The following is a 16,534-nucleotide window of genomic DNA, read 5'->3' as shown; positions in this document are numbered from 1 at the left end:
ATGTTACTACTTTACTGGCTGTTCATACTTTTCTCATTCTCATTCTCATTTTTGTTCATTCTGGCAAAGGGTCAGCAGGTGGAGCTGTAGTCAATCTTTTTTCACTTCTTTCAATTCCTCCTGTAGAAGGCAGCAAAGGAAATCCCTTGAAAAAATTTAATTATATCCCCAGAAGGCCTTTTATTTTGAAACACTGGTGGGCATGTCACAAATAAGCCCAAAGTTACCTGTGTAATACCTAACGTTACACTGATATTTATGTATATATACATGTTATATATAATCTCACTGCCTGCCTATGCATGTCTAATATATGTGCCATTATATTAGATATTAGATTTTCAAAGTTTTTTTGTGCTTTTATTTTGAAAAATCTTCGGGCGCGTTTAAAATATGCCCTTCTCCCTATATAGTAGACTCGATACATTCTTTAAAAGCTTTACCGTAGCTTCTATATCAAAACAATGTATTAATTGTTTTGTACGGAGTCGCGCAGCCTGTGAAAGAGAACATATGCTGTTATACTAGACAGAATTAATGCTAGATTTAAGTGTAGAGCTGTAATTTTGTGACATATGTAGTGCACTAGATAGGACAGACGAAGCAATTTGGGATGTATCCTCATCTCGCCATCACTCCGTTGGGGTCCATGACTGGTTGAGGTTCACTGGCGATAATAAGGAGAGAGGCGGCGACTGAAGACTGAACAGACCGGTCGGTCACTGCAGGTGGCGGCGTGGGGACGTTTTTGGACGTTCCCCGTGTTTTTTCACCCCGCAGACATGGCTGAATACAGCCAGGCGGGGATATTAACGGCGTTGCTGCTGTTTACCGTGGTGACGGTGCGGGATATTTACCTCGGCCGGAGCGCGGTGGAGCAGCAGCCCGAGCAGCAGCAGGCCGCGGCGGAAAGCTCGGGGCCGGGGGGCTTTCTCAACCCAGACCCGCTCACTCAGCGGCAGAGCAAGGCCAAGTTTTACACCGGCCCGCTCCTGAAGTTCCAGTACTGGTGAGGGAATTCACTGATTCAGGGCCTGTTCTATATTCGGTTAAATAGCCTGAGCTACCTTCGTTAGCTTAGCTTAGCTTAGCTAACGCCGTTAGCCTCTGCTCTGAGAATGAGTGCTGAGTTGAGGTGAGTAACCCAGATCCAGAAAGTAGAAATCCACCCCAGGGTTTTGTATCAACTCACTCGGCGGTTGAAGCTGCGGCTGAGCCGCCCAGGCAGTTGGTACAAAACCTTGGGGTGGATTTTTACTTTCTGGATCTCGTTTACTCATCTCCAGGGTGGTAGATACAGATCTGCTAGCCAAGCTAACTAGTTACCTAGCTAGTGAGCTAACAGTTATGTTCTCTAAAATGTCTTTAAAATATGTTATTTCATATTTAATGCACATATTAAACATTATCAACTCTCGCTCTCTCTGATGTTACAGTTTGTTGCTAATGACAATGTTGTTAATGTACTTTATTTTCAGTAAGGCGGTAGTTAGTGAGGCCAGGCTAGCAGTACATAGCATGACATTATACTGAGCCATAATCTTTTTCTAGGCTATTTTATTAATATCTGGAATTACATTACTTTTGTTCTAAAACAAATTAGTTATAGCTATCTGTGACTAAGATTTTTACTTGTAAAATGTAAATATGGTTAAGACGTATTGTTACTCCATTTAACAGAGATATATGATCCTGGTAATAAATTTCATAAAGCTGTTTTGCAGCATCAGTTTTTTTAAAAGCACTATATCAATTGGTACATTTAGTTTTATTTATTGACAAAATAACAACAAATTTCTTGGAAGACATATTTTATTTTATTATTGTTTACAGTTGTTCGAAACAAATGTACCAGTCTCTGTACGTTATAAATGTGTGTATCGGTGTCAGCATTGGCAGATACATTTTTATTTAATTATCTATAGGTGTATGTGAGTAAAATAAGCATTGTGGTTTTATTTCATACTACTGACAAAATTTCTCCCAAATTAAATCTCAAATAATGCAAAGAAAACAAGGTCATATTCATTTAGAAACAACAATACTTTTTATTTTATCTTTAAAATAAAAAGTTTTATCTTTTTATTTTAGTTTTATCTATGAAAAAAAAATCAATATTTTGTAGAATAACCTTGATTTTTAACCACAGCTTTCAAGTGTCTAGGCATGCTCTCCACCAGTCTTTCACACTGCTTTTGGGTGACCTTATGCCACTCCTGTCTCAAAAATTCAAAATTCAAGCAGTTCAGCTTTGTTTGATAGCTTTTCTTCTATCTTCCTCTTGATTACATTCCAGAGGTTATTAATGGGGTTCAGGACTGGAGATTGGGCTGGCCATAACACTGTTTTGATCTTAAGGTCCTTTATCCACTCCTTAATTGATCTAGCTGTGTGGAATTGAGCATTGTCCTGCTGAGAAAAAAAACAGTCCTGAGAGTTGGGGAACATTGCCAGAGCAAAAGGAAGATAATTTTTTTCCTGCATAACCTTGTATTCGGCTTGATTTCATGTGTCATTTGCAAAGACCAAACTGCCCAATTCATGCCTTGCTAAAGCATCTTCAGATCATCACTGATCCTCCATCAAATTTTACAGTGGGTGCAAAACACCTCTGCAGGTCTCCATCTAAACATTTGATGGCCAGGCGTTGAGCAAAGCTGAAAATTGGACTTTGCAAACTTGAGCCTGGCTCTTCTTTGTTTCTCGTTGAAGAAGGGTTTTTTTTTTTTTTTTTTTTTTTTTTTTTAAGCTTGAGTCCTGCCTCTAAGAGATTGTTTTGAACTGTTTTTCCATGCACTGCACCCCAGCTGCTGTTTGATATTCTATTTATAGGTCAATACATTCAAATAAGATGACGGTTAGTATCCAGACCTGAACTCCATTGAAAAACCTCTGAATGTAATCATGTAAGATGAAAGGTGGATGTTCACAAGCAATCAAACGGGAGGAGTGGAATAAGGTCACTCAAAAGCAGTGTGAGCATGCCAAGATGCATGGAAGCTTTGATTAAAAATCCGGGTATTTCCACCAAATATTGACTTCTGAACTTTTAAAACATCAGCATTGTTTCTAAATAAATATGAACTTTTTTTCTTTGCATTATGTACGGTTTGAAAGCACTGGACCTTTTTCATTATTTTAATATTTATTTGATGATTATTTTGTAAGAGAAAGCTTTTCCGCCTGCAGAGCTCTTTTAAATTTTGGAACCCACACATTTTCTGGTTTCATATTTATTTGAGCAACTGGTCCTTACATAGACATACACAACTTTAAACCCTATTTCAGGTTAAATAAAAATAAATATATATTGACACAAAGAAAAATTAAAATGTTCTTAAATCAGTGGATTTAAAAGTCATGCGTCCAGTGTTGGTAGTGTGGTCAACATTGCTTTGTCCTATTCTGAAATACAATACATAAGTGAGCAAATATCAGTTAGAAATGTTGTCTAGAGAAATCAGTTATCAGCCGATTCATTGTCATTGTGCAGTCCTAGTCAGAATGGCTTTGTTGATCTGATATTATTACTTGAAAAAAATATTATATGATCCCTGAAATTAGATTCTACTTGTAAAAGCTGCATTACAGAGATCTTGAATTGGAGTTAGGGCTTGTATTACTGGTGTGATATTTAGCTAAACTGACTTTGATATTCGAGCATGATAAGTAGCTTGATTAGCGGCTGATAATTCATTTTTAGTCTGTAAAAGAAAATATGGAAAAGTATAGTTTCACCTATAGTTAAACATGCTGTGTTAATTGATCAATACAGTAGTGATGATATTTTTTTTGAATGTTTTCTTTTTTCCCTCCAGTATATCCTGAGGGTACAGTAAGGTGTTCCAGGAGTACTCTCGGTCTATTAGCCAGCTGTACCCGGACATCAGAATTGAGGGAGAGAATTACCCTCCAAAACCTCTCAATAAGTAAGTGATTCAATGTGCTTTGTGAATTAAAAGGCAGAGGCAGAATATGTAACAGAAGTTAAAATATTTGGAGCTTTCATTTGGATGTGCTGGAAATATGTAACCAAGGTGTTTCTCCTCTTTTTCTACCAGATACGCTGCAAATTTCATCTCCTACTTCAAACTGCTTGCCATTGCACTCGTCGTCACGGGACAAAATCCTTTTCAAATGCTTGGAATGGAAACACCAAGGATTTGGTCCTGGGGTCAAGAAAATAAAGTAAGCGATTGACAATGATTCCATGAATCCATTTGAATGGATTCACGATGCTGTCTTCACAAAATGTTTGGTGTTTACAATTTGGTGTTAATCTTCATTTTAAAAAAATACTATAGCCTGAATACTTAAATTCAGCTCTTTAGGGTAATCCATGTTCTACATATTCTAGATTAGAAAACAATCCAGGGTTCCCAGTGGTCCAACAGACTAAGGTGCTGCACTTTGATCTGAGAATCACCAGTTCGAATCCTGGCTTGTGCTGCTTTTCAACAGCAGCCAGAGTCCAAAAGAGAATTGGCCTTGTTCTCTATTGGTGGGTAGATTGCTTTATCTTCCCACATCACACCCAGGGTGACGTCGGTTAGCACAGGCCCATGTTAGCTGAAGTATTGGAGCTGGGTCACTGGGCTTTCCTCCAGGCGTGCTGGCTACCCAGAGATGCATCATCAGCAGTACGAAAAAGGTGGTGGCTGTCGGAAGAGGCTTGTGCTTGTTTTCACCCTCCTGTTGGGTTGTTTTAGGGGCATTACTAGTGATGGGGTGAGTCCTACTGAGTGGGTTGGGTAATTAATTGGGAAGAAAATTGAATAAAAATAAAAGAGGAAAAGTATCAAGTAATCCAGTTTGTTGTAATTCATGGCTTTACTTGTTTGTGGACATACCGCCAGCACAAGCAGACATGCTGCATCCCAACACTTTTTTTCTGCTAACTACAACCCTAACGTCCTAAAACAAAAATAGTCCTTCTAATCATATCTTTATTTGTATTTCAGATTTTCTCATGTTTAATGGCATTCTTCCTCAGTAATATGTTGGAGACACATTTCCTGTCTACAGGGGCATTTGAGATAACGTTAAATGGTAAGATTGAGTTCACGGACCTTGTACTGTTATTTTGCTCTTGGTTTTTCAATCGTCTGTTTATTTTAATGCAAATTTTCTGGATGTAATGTTTCAATTAATTTTAAGCATATGTATGTTAATATAATAAACACTTCTCTTTTTATGTCTTGTTGTAGATGTTCCCATTTGGTCAAAGCTGCAGTCAGGATATGTACCAAACATTCAGGAGCTCTTCAACATCCTGGACAACCACCTCAAAATGAATCAAGTTGACAAGCTCAAATTCTCCACTCCATAGTGCTGTTAAAACTGAGAGAGAAGTAAGTAGGAAAAAGGGATGGTGTTACCACCTTTACTGCTGATGCTGTCATTAGTATTGTTACTAACACTGAGATTGGCAGAAAACAGCATAGGCTGACTGGGTTCTATGACATGTAATACTAATTAGGATAGCAAAATGCCAAACACCACTGATCGTGTTTATATGCTCTTCATAATCCAGATACTGCAGGGCAATGGAGTTCAGTAGTCAGGTCAGTGCTTTTACTTGAGCTTATAGGAACTGAGTTTACATGAATCGGCCAATAATCAGAGTTTTGCTTTGCAACCAGTCAGTGAATTGTCAGATTAAGAAGTTATGATGTAAACATTATGTAAAATCCAAATCTCATGCTACAAATCGACCCGTAGTGTAAACATGCATCATCAAGAAGATACGTATTTAATTATTTTGTTTAAGCTTCACTCACGCAATAACAGTACTCTTAGAGATAAAAAAAATATTCAACAAAAAATTACAATAAAATAATTTTTATTTAGTATACATATCAGTTATATATGTTCTGTAGAAAAATATTCATAAATGTTTGTTTACTAAACAGTAGCTCACCAAGACTCATTTTTAGTGCTTGTATATAATCTATTAAATACAGTGAATAGCAAAACAAAGTTTAACTATGCTTGTGCTTTTTTGCTTTATGCAGGTTCAGGAGCAGTTTCTCTGGTCAGTGGGACTGTGGACTGTGGCCTAATGAAGGCCTGCACTAAAAACAGGTCGCTGTGAGTGCAGACTGGATATCCCTGCCACCACACACACTTCCTCTGCCCAGCTACACTCCTCCAGATAGACTGTCTCAAAAGAGCAGTGTACTGTATGCATACTGTATCCATTGTTGGAGAATTGGGAAAATTGGGCAGACTATTTGTATCAGATCAGTACTAAAAGGACAGAATGACCAAGTGGTCAGAATATTGCTGTTGTCTGTCTGTTAAACTCAAGGACATGGTTTTTTTTTTTTTTTTTTTCTTTTGTTTTTTTTTTTTAAATCTGCAAATTAAATAAATGGTCTTAAACATGGTAATTGGTTTGCACTGCTGTAGAACTGTTTGGAATAAGTGTTTTCAGGCTGTGTGTCCTGATAAAGGTGCATTTTGTTGAGCACACTTAAGGCAAAATGCTTAGATGTGTTATTTTATGTCTTAGCACTGAGCTGCTGCTCAACGGGGGGATTACATTGGGTAAGTGACATTGTTTGGGATCTTCAACCTCATTCTTCCTCTTAACTCTTTAAGCTATTTGTTTTATAGCATTATCTGCTAACAATCTGTCATGAATTGAATGATTGTTTGAGCGTGACCACTGTCTTAATGAGTGTGTGATTGAGAACACTGCATATCTGAGGTTAGATGTGAATGGTACTCTTCTTTCCAAAGACTTTCTCTATTTTTCCATCTCTCCTTTTAAATGTGGTGATGAGAAAGGCACCTCCTCTATTTTAATGTACCTTGCTGTGATTTTTTTTTTTTTTTTTTAATTGAAGGTGACAGTTTGTTGCGATTCAGCTAGAGAAAGTACATCATTGTTTCAAAATAATGTGAAAAAATAAAGGTTACAATAAAACTTAGTGTTTGCCGTTTATTTTATTATTATTATTATATAATAAAAGATTTGCTGTGAAGAGCACAGGTTTATGACCTAAAATGAGCAAGCAATCCTTGTGATGCTGTTGCTTCCAGGAGCAATATGGAACTTGGCTGCAAATGTTGATACACATTAGCACTTACCAAGATCTTCCTTCCCAGCCGAGCTACAGTTTTAAGAAAACTGTAGCTCGGCTGGGAAGGAAGATCTTGGTAAGTGCTAATGTGTATCAACATTTGCAGCCAAGTTCCATATTGCTCCTGGAAGCAACAGCATCACAAGGATTGCTTGCTCAGAGCTTCAGTCAGCTCTAAGGTTTCCATGCCATTCACAATTCTTTGGTACAAAGAAATGTTACAGTAATGTTTACATTTTCTTCGAAAACACAAGTTACTGATTTATGAACTTTACTTGTGCATTTTTAATCAAACAAACTCATCAGCCATCATGTTATTTCCACAGAGATTATGTGCATAAATACAGCACTAAGTTGAACCTATAGATTGTATGTTTTGTAATATTTTATTATGCAATATCATTTTATACATTACTTCTTATTCTGAGGTGCTAAATTATTATTTGGAAATGCCAAATTACTTGAAGATGCTAAATCATTTTCAGATACTAAATCATTTTAAGATGATGGTTCATAATTTGAGGTACTACGTGATTATTTTGAGATGCTAGCTCATTATTTGGACTTACTAAGTCTTTATTTTAAGATTCAAGCTCATTGTTTTGAGGTATCAAATCGTTATTTTCAGATGCTCTCTCATTATTTGGACATGCTAAGTCGTTGTTTTGAGATGTTATTATTAGTTTGAGGTACTAAATAATTATCTTTAAATGCTAGCTCATTATTTTGAGGTACTAAATTATTATTTTGAGATGCTAGCATTATTTTTTAGATAGTAATGAGAAAAAATAATACAAGCTGGACTTTTTATGTGGTGGGAGTGGCCTTCCATCGTATGGGTTGCTTCACATTTGCAAAGTTATAATGAAAAAAAAAAGACAAATTATTCAGGTTCACTCTTTATGTGGGTACTGTCTGAAACGATACTTTTGATAGTAAGAGCTCGGGGTAAACCCCCCGGCCAGCGGGCGGCGCTGTGGGCGCTTCAGTGACTGTACGCTGGGTTGTATTTTCCGGTGGTTTGAAACTGAAGCTGGACTGATTTTTCTGCTCAGATTACCAGAGTATGTAGACAACCCGTTTATTTACCCGAAACCGTGTTTAAAAACCGAACCGCGCTGTACTGTAGATAAGCAGCAGTGCTGGAGCGGGAGCTGAGAGGAGAGAGACTGGGAGGGGAGGGGAGAGGCGGGCTGGTGAACTGTTTATCGGTAGCGCTCTTAGCTTGGTATTATTGTACTCGCCAGATTTAGCCAGCTCTAGCTTTCTGAAGTGCGTGTGAAATATGGCGTGTGGTTTGCTAGAAGCGTTTTACTGATAAACTGTTCAGAGCTCGGTTCTGTGTTGTGGCTCAGTAGTATGTTAGCTACAGATCGTTTAGTGCCGTTATTGTCAAAATAGAAGATTGAGTACATCTGATGCACCCAGATCCACTGACTAAGCTGTAAAGCTAGTAAGCTAACCTAACTAGCTAAAAATGAGCTATGCTAACTAAAGAACAAATGATTTCTGATTCGTTTTTTTCTGACCTGTTTGAGTCAGTCACGTTCCTATCTAAAATTATGGTTTATCTAGTGAAAACTGGTAGTTCCAGATATTTATACTAGTAGAAATTTCCATATATATATATATATATTTTTTTTTTGCTGCATTATATTATTTTATGCTATTATTTATTTTGCCACATTATGATTATTCTGTTATACTATTATACTATATTCCTGAAATTAATTAATTATTTTTCTGTTTTCCTATATCGCCAAGTATATCCTTATCACAAAAATACCCTGAAATATCCTGATATTATTTTAGAGCCATATCGCCCACCCCTAATATATAATTTAGCTTAAGTTACACTGTAAGTCTGACTATAGTATAAAATCCAGGTCCACATGTTTATAAATAAGTAGTAAGTATAGATGCCTAGCTACAATTTGAGTTTTGACTAGCAATAATGGTATAATTGATGTTTATGATATGGTGTTGTGACGAGTCAGAATGATTTACTAGTAACAAGCATTTAATATCTATTATTTTGTGTTTTCTAGCGAACGCTAAACAGTTAGCTAGGCCTTGTATTACTGGTGTTACTAAACACCAATTTGCTAACTTGCTATGGAAACCTTGTAATTAATGATCACTGTCTAACCTTATATACATACTCCAGTTACAGATAGCCATGATTATTTGTATTAGTAAATTTCACATACACTGCCTGACCAAAGAAAGTCTCCACCTTCATTTAACTAAACAAATGATCTGGGGTTGCTGCAGTTGGTCAGGTCTAGGTTCAGCAACAGTATGTGCTGAAAGAATGAGGTCAGCTGACTACCTGAATATACTGAATTATACCTGGTTCAGGGAGCATGAGATCATTTTCACCATAGAGTTCAGATCTTAAGCTCATTGAGAATCTTAGGGATGTGCTGGAGAAGGCTTTGTGCAGCGGTTAGACTCTACCGTCATTAATGCAAAAACTTGATGAAAAATTAATGCAACACTGGATTTAAATAAATCTTGTAACATTGCAAAAGTTTTTTTTTTTTTTTTTTTTTTGAAAAGGCAAATCTGACTATAGTAAAATGTCCAGGTCCATATATTCAGAAATTAATTTTGACTAGTACAAATTCTTATTCAAGATTAAAATCTCTACTAAAAAGTTTTGACTAGTGGATATTTACATAAAGAATAGGTACAATTTGTGAACTAAACTACAGTTTGAGTTTGGCTAGCAATAACATATTTAATGTCTAAAACTATAACCGTAATCTGACTAGTCAGAATGATCTGAAGATCTAATAAAGTGATTAGCCTATAGTCCACAGCTGATATCTGATATTAGGTTTTTACTAATAGAAACTGAATTAAAAGTTGTCTTGCTGGTGTCTTTCGAGCCCTGATTTTCAGGGGTTGGGGTCTTGTCAGTAAAAACAAATCATTGACAACAGTTAACAACTGACTTAACAACTACTGCTGTCTTTTTGTTAATCACATACATATTACAGTTTGTTGCCCTAACACACCTATTTTCCCCCCATGGTCTGTTTTTTCCATCTGAAACCATGTAAACAGTAATCACATCATACTTACGTACAAACTTCAAAGTTGGACTTGAAGGCAGCATTAACCATGTCTGTGCTAAAACCAGTGGCTTTAACATTTAGCTTAACCAGTCTGTTTTTCCCCCACAGCTGGTGTTTACACCCTAGGTTTATTGGAAACCGTGGGGAACTTGCTCAGTGTAGCGACTATCAATGTACCTATTCCATCCAACGTGACGCCTTCAGAGACTGACCCAGCCACAAACCACAACATGAGTAGCGTGGTAAGTTCTTTTGATCTTAACTTTTCTACTAATTATAAAGATTAATTCTTACTAACTGTAGAACCGTGTCAACTATATACTATAAGTGTCAGTTTTATTATAGTCCTAGATTAGTGTTGCTCAGTTCTGCTTCTGGAGATCCATCACACTGAAGAGTTCAGATCCAATGCACTTGGGCTGATGCAGTCAAATCAGATTGGTTTCTCAAATCAGATCTTTTGAGATGATTTCACACTGCTATTTGCAAGTGAGCATATTGACCTGTCTTAACATTACAAATTTATCTGCATGGCTTTCTATGGTAAGAAACTCTTCTTGATGGTTATCGTTTGGTGAGTAATGCAAAAGACAGATGGTAAAATATTTTTTTTAACCACTTCCAAATGTCATTTGGATCTGCTTTCTGAAACTCAAAAGTTTTGTGGTTTCTGGACAAATTATCAAAAATCCATCTGGATACTAACTAGATATGCTACAAATCAAATTTCAGCTTCTTAACAAGCCCTTTCAGTATGGCAGGGAGTGTGTTAAGGCAGACAATCTTCTACGTCATGATTAGGATTGAAGAACACTGGTCTACAATATAAACACGTTTCATATGTTACAGGCTCTATACCACTGTAATGTTAAAAAAAAAATAAAAAGATGAATTTTTGTCATTGTTGGCCTTCTATACATCTAGATGTCCAGCTCAACACAGGCCTCATGCCTAGAAGTTATTCTTGTGACCCACAACACACCACAGTTTTATTACTACCTGTCGTAGCACAGCTGACCTAGCTCATTAGCTAATTGAGATTTCTCAATCTGATTCAGCTGTGTTGGGGCGGGAATGTTGGAACTCTGCTGGGCTTTGGGTTGGTACAGGAAAGGGTTGATGGCCTGATGGCTTCTAAGCAGCAGGAGTCTGTGGTGAGCTGGACGTGTAGGAATATGCACAGCTTTGTGTCAACAGAAACACAGTTAAGAAATGCTGATTCAAACATCGAGGTCTTGAGGTCTGTCTGTGTATGTCTCTCTTTCCAATTTTGGTGCCAGATTTGCCAAAAAACATATGATCATTAAGCTAAACCAAAAACTAAGTTAAAAAAAAATGGAAAATTGGATTTTGTGTTTTATATATAAAACAATGTGAGGTTTTTTCTTACTCAGTTAAATCCTTGCAGAGGAGAGCCAAATGAAGGAAAAGCAAAATTTAAACTAAGCATAAAAAATGTGAAGAATAAGCTACACTTGTTAAATTGGACTAATTCTGGTAGCTTAACTAAATATAAAAAAACATGACTGTTTTGAGGCTTCTGAACTCTTAAAATCCAAGACAAATATAAAGCTACAGTAAAGTTCAATATATGTTTTCTTAAGAAAACCACATGTTCCTGGAATGTTCATAGGAAGATTTATTTTATTTTATTTTATTTGTTTACCTTTTTATTAGGTATGAAGTTTATGGGGAAAAAACATGTAAGGTCCTTTTGTGAATCCAGCTCCTGGTCATAAACCAGCCTCTCCCTGCACACTATGTTCACCCAACACCTGTTGAAGCTGTTAGCTAATTAGCCACTTGCATAGTCTGTTAATTTGTAGGGGGTGGAAACACTGCTGAACGTACCCTAAATCTTCTCACAGGCTCAAAGAAAAAGACGGTCAACTTCTTCATGTTCAAGACGCAACAACAAAAGGACTAGGACTCAGACGGTCATGGAAACTATCGATGTGTTAGAAAGTGACAGACTGAGCAGTAAGTTAATCAGTGTTGTTAAATCACTACATAACTTCCTTGGCACCCTTTTTCAGAAGAAGAGTCAAATTCAGCATTAGTTGTATTGTGAGAGTTCACTTTTCTTTTTAACCAGTCTTGTTTTCTTTTCTTCTCTGTTCTCCTCTTTTACTCTTATAAAAAGGTGAAGAGGTAGTAGACTTAACCTGTGAAGCATCTGAGCCAGCTGTTGTGGACCTCACTAATAATGATTCTGTTGTGGTGAGTTCTTAGCTCAACATTATTCTTAGTCCAATATTATTGCTTTTAATAAAATGAATGAAGGCCCCTTCCCTCAAAGACTTTGTTGTGTGTTGGATATTTTGTCATGATTTTTATTTTGCTTTTTCTCTTTTATTTCTTCTTTTATTGCCTTGTGGAAATCAGCTTGTGGAAGAAGGTAATTAATTCCCTTTTCATGTTTTTAATGGTTCACAATGTTAGTTAGTTGTAGTATTGGAATACTGATGTAACTTTTAGATCAGTGAATGTACATTTCAGCTTGTTTAAAGTCTCTGGTTTATGAAAGACGTGGAATGTGGCATATTTTTATTTAGAGTAAGTATACATGTGTAATTTATTTGATTCTCTAAGGCACGCATAGCAGACGTGGACAAGGCACAGAGAGTTACGTCTTAAGCAGCGATGAGGACGAAGAGCCAAGTCTAAACCTCAATCCAGCTGTACTGTCATCACTTCGAGCAAGCAGCACAGCCAGGTAAACCTTACACAGCGTTCAGCGTACTGCTGATGCCTTAATCATGATCATCTTACCATATAGGAGCACTTTGTAGTTTGTAACTAGAGACTGTAGATCCTCTGTTTCTATGCATACTCTTTGATTTGTTAGTCTAATTTCAACCTGTTGCTCAATGATAAGGACCCCATGGGATGGTGATGGTGGTGGTGTTTGTCTGTGGAATGTAGGAATAAGTGGATGTAGTTGGTCCACCTTGTAGATGTGAAGTCAGAGACAGAAGCTCTGAATCTTGCTGCACCCATTGTGTCTCACTCTCTAGTCCTTCAACAAAGCACATAGTATGCTGTTGGCTGGATATTTCTAACTGGTGGAATATTCTCAGTCCAGTGGGGTCATGATCATTAAAGAACCGGCTTAAAGGAGGATAAAGGTACAGAGATTTAGAAGAACTACAGTCTGTAATTATGGAACTGCAGTGAGCTATATGCTCAGTGGAGCTCATATAGAATTACATTACGTCCAACAGACACCTGTTCATCTAGTATTAATTGAAACAGGTCCTGTACTGCTGCTTTTTAAAGTTTGTTGTCCAGTATTTTCGTATTTTTAAAATTTTCTAAAAAGCCTTATAAATTCTATATATCTTAGCAATACTATTATTTTGAAGTGCGAGCTTGCAGTGTGTATATATGTGAAAATTATTTATGCATGCCAAATAAAAAAAGATTATGAAAAGAGTATGGTGCCTTTGTTTCTGATCAAACCTGATCTTACCATCTAGGGCTACGTTTACATTACCAGGCTGAAGTGACTCAAATCAGATTTTTTTTGCTCAATGTAGCTGAGATCTGATTTTTTTTTTATGGCTGTGTGAATGTGCTAAATCTGGTTTGAGTCACTTTTGTATGTGGTCATAAATTGGATATGAAGCCAGTCCATGGACATGCAACCTGAATGTGAACAGTACAATTGAAATTCATTAGTCTTTCTGTTTTTACACATCCGTTGCTTTTATAATGTGAAAGTAGCCATAATCTTTCAACTGCATATATATATATATATATACACACACACACAAAAAAATGCAGTTGAAAGATTATGGCTACTTTCATATTACTTTCACAAAACTATTAGTGAAAGTAAATATTGCTAAATTAATTAAAGTAATTCTGGAGAATGTCTGTTGGTCGTTCATGCTGAAATATTGACTGTCTTCTAGATTCAAATTATGTCCAAATAAGCAGCACAAATTGAGATTGTGTTTGTTTGTTTTTTTACCACATTTATTTTAGCATACTTTGAAACTTGATGCTGTGTAAAAAAGGTGAAACTGTAAACCCCAACTGTGTCACCACTGATGGTGTGGGTTCTTATTCACAGGTCAACACCAGGAGCTGTTAGCTGCCCTGTATGCATGGATGCCTATGCTGAGGTAAAACTGAGATACAAATCTGTATCTAAAGCGTTATATAGTCACTGTGGATTTTGTGTAGATACACACGCCTTGTGTAGTCTTTCTCCATGCACTGAACTCTTCACCGCCTTTCCCCAGATCATCGAGAGCGGCCGGCTCATGGTCTCCACCAAGTGCGGACACCTCTTCTGCAGCCAGTGCATTCGTGACTCCCTGGCCAGAGCTCATTCCTGTCCCACATGCAGGAAAAAGCTCACACACAAGCAATATCACCCAATATACATCTGACATGTCACAATAAGATGTACTTTAACTGACCAGTGTGACCTGAGCAGTGCACTTTCAAAACCGGTTTGTATGTCTCTGCCAAATTATTTACTGAAAGATCATTAAGCGTCACTTGGATCTTGAAGTTTCATATGAATATTAGTCGCAAATGCCAATTTAAGATGATCCACCTTTTAGGAGGACAAAAAAGAAGTCTAATCCTTGGTGAAGGATTGTTTTTACATAGTCTGTATTTGAGCAGCACTTAACTGTAGAAATGCGATTAATCTGGGGTTAGAAATTGGTTCCTAATTATCTTCATTTCACACTTTCACTTTAGGGATTCAAAAATGCATTAAAAATACTAAGTGAGACTGCTGAGTCTGTCAGTCTAGTTGTCACATAAAGTGGCAGTCTTGTGGAAATGGTTTAAACCTAATCTTGGATTAAATTTCAATTTCATTGGAGAATTACCTTTAGATATTGTGTTTATCTTGGGCTTAAGCTGGGTCCGCAAAACTGGCCCAAAACGTTTAATTCTGGCCGTAGTTTAAATGTGCGATTTGGGGCTACATTCCTTTTAACTGTCCAACACAATTGTGTAAGCTTTGTGATCTGCTTTTGGGGTGTGTCAGTTTTGCAGTATATACTAAATGCGGGTGCAGTTAGGCTCGTTTGTTCTTCATGCATCCAATAATTGTAAATATGTGTATGTATTTAATGTACAAAAGTTGAGTAAGTTAAGAACTATCTTCCAGAAAGTTGTTAAAATGAGCTTGTTTCAATAAAAAACTTACTGTGTTTATTTGTCTTTTGCCATTATTCGTTCAATAAATTGTAAATGGAAACAAGGCCATTTTTATCTGAATATGAAGTAAAAGAAATGTAAGAAAAAAACGTACCAGTGTTATTCACAGGCCGGATTCTTCCTCTTCATCCCAAAAATACTGGGAAAATAAACAATAATAATAAACTGCTTGATTTTATTTTGTTCCTGTGGCACAAAGCGTTATGAAAGAGCGTTATGAAAGACTGATGGAAAGCATGGCAAGATGAAAAAAAAAAACATTAAAAAAATTGTGTTGTAATTTCTAAATGATTAGTAAAATGTTTTAATTTATTATTTGATGTCAGAAAATGCTGCTTTTTTTCTTAGATTTTCTGCAAGTAAATGCTATAAGTGACTTTATTTGGGAGAAATTATTTTTTTAATGAAACAGTGATGCTAATATTATGCAAACATATACCTAAAAATAGTAAAATCTGAAAAAAAAATATCATTTTAAAGTGCTCTCTTGTAGGTGTTAACACTAAGGGGGGATTGGGGTTCTGGGGGCGGGGCCACAGGGGCATTGGCCCCAGCTGAAGGTTTCCCTATCCTCATCTTTCCTAAAGAGATAATCAGATAATTCTAGTGCTTCTTAAGAAATTAGAATATGATTGAAATGTTTACTTTATTTCAGTAATTTTATTTGAAAATGTGAAACTCATATATGATATAGATGTATTACACACAGAGTGATCTATTTTATGCGTTTATTTCTTTTTTTTATGTTAATGATTTTGGCTTACAGCCAATGAAAACCCCTGAACATCCGAATATCATATAAAACGAATAGGTACTGTGGGCAGTGTGCCAAGTCCTGCTGGAAAATGAAATACACATCTCCATAAAAAGTGTCAGCAGAGGGAGGCAGAGGACATGGCTCTCCAAACGATCTCTGACCATCAGTAAATTTTGAGAAAGAGTAGAGAGGCACACAGTCCAAGCTGCTTGAGGTCTAGTGTGAAGTTTCTACAATCAGTGATGGTTTGGAGAGACATGTCATCTGCTGGTGTTGATCCACTGTGTTCTATCAAGTCTAAAGTCAGTGCAGAGTTTTCCCACAAAATCTTACAGCACTTCATGCTTTCCTCTGCTACTGACAACTTATATGGAGATGCAGATTTCATTTTCCAGCAGGACTTGGCACACTGCCCATAT

The 16,534-nt window shown here is 36.7% G+C and overlaps 2 protein-coding genes across 6 annotated transcripts; both read left to right on the top strand.

Moving 5' to 3' along the window:
* The first annotated feature begins 648 nt into the window (after window positions 1–648).
* On the top strand, window positions 649–6,935 carry selenot2 (selenoprotein T, 2). Of its 2 annotated transcripts, XR_007440935.1 has the most exons (7): window positions 649–1,009; window positions 3,819–3,929; window positions 4,062–4,188; window positions 4,962–5,049; window positions 5,208–5,351; window positions 5,534–5,564; window positions 6,015–6,935. XR_007440935.1 is itself a non-coding variant. In XM_049484188.1 (6 exons), exons 1-5 carry the CDS (start codon window positions 783–785, stop codon window positions 5,327–5,329), a joined length of 675 nt encoding a protein of 224 aa, XP_049340145.1. In that variant the 5' UTR covers window positions 650–782; the 3' UTR covers window positions 5,330–5,351; window positions 6,015–6,935. The 2 variants fall into 2 exon arrangements, 1 of the variants encoding a protein (XP_049340145.1); XM_049484188.1 differs by lacking the exon at window positions 5,534–5,564 and having other exon boundaries at window positions 650–1,009.
* Window positions 6,936–8,030: 1,095 nt separating this feature from the next.
* Window positions 8,031–15,355, top strand: rnf4 (ring finger protein 4). Of its 4 annotated transcripts, none has more exons than XM_049484357.1 (8): window positions 8,031–8,152; window positions 10,280–10,413; window positions 12,040–12,151; window positions 12,315–12,391; window positions 12,557–12,569; window positions 12,764–12,887; window positions 14,250–14,301; window positions 14,422–15,355. In XM_049484357.1, exons 2-8 carry the CDS (start codon window positions 10,402–10,404, stop codon window positions 14,569–14,571), a joined length of 540 nt encoding a protein of 179 aa, XP_049340314.1. In that variant the 5' UTR covers window positions 8,031–8,152; window positions 10,280–10,401; the 3' UTR covers window positions 14,572–15,355. The 4 variants fall into 4 exon arrangements, with proteins under 4 accessions (XP_049340314.1, XP_049340315.1, XP_049340313.1 ...); XM_049484358.1 differs by lacking the exon at window positions 8,031–8,152 and adding an exon at window positions 8,523–8,541; XM_049484356.1 differs by lacking the exons at window positions 8,031–8,152; window positions 10,280–10,413 and adding an exon at window positions 11,284–11,421.
* The last annotated feature ends 1,179 nt before the right edge of the window (window positions 15,356–16,534 follow it).

This window comes from Astyanax mexicanus, chromosome 10, assembly GCF_023375975.1.
Source record: "Astyanax mexicanus isolate ESR-SI-001 chromosome 10, AstMex3_surface, whole genome shotgun sequence".
Classification (NCBI taxonomy): Eukaryota; Metazoa; Chordata; class Actinopteri; order Characiformes; family Acestrorhamphidae; genus Astyanax; species Astyanax mexicanus.
This window is presented reverse-complemented; position numbering and strand designations above follow the sequence as displayed.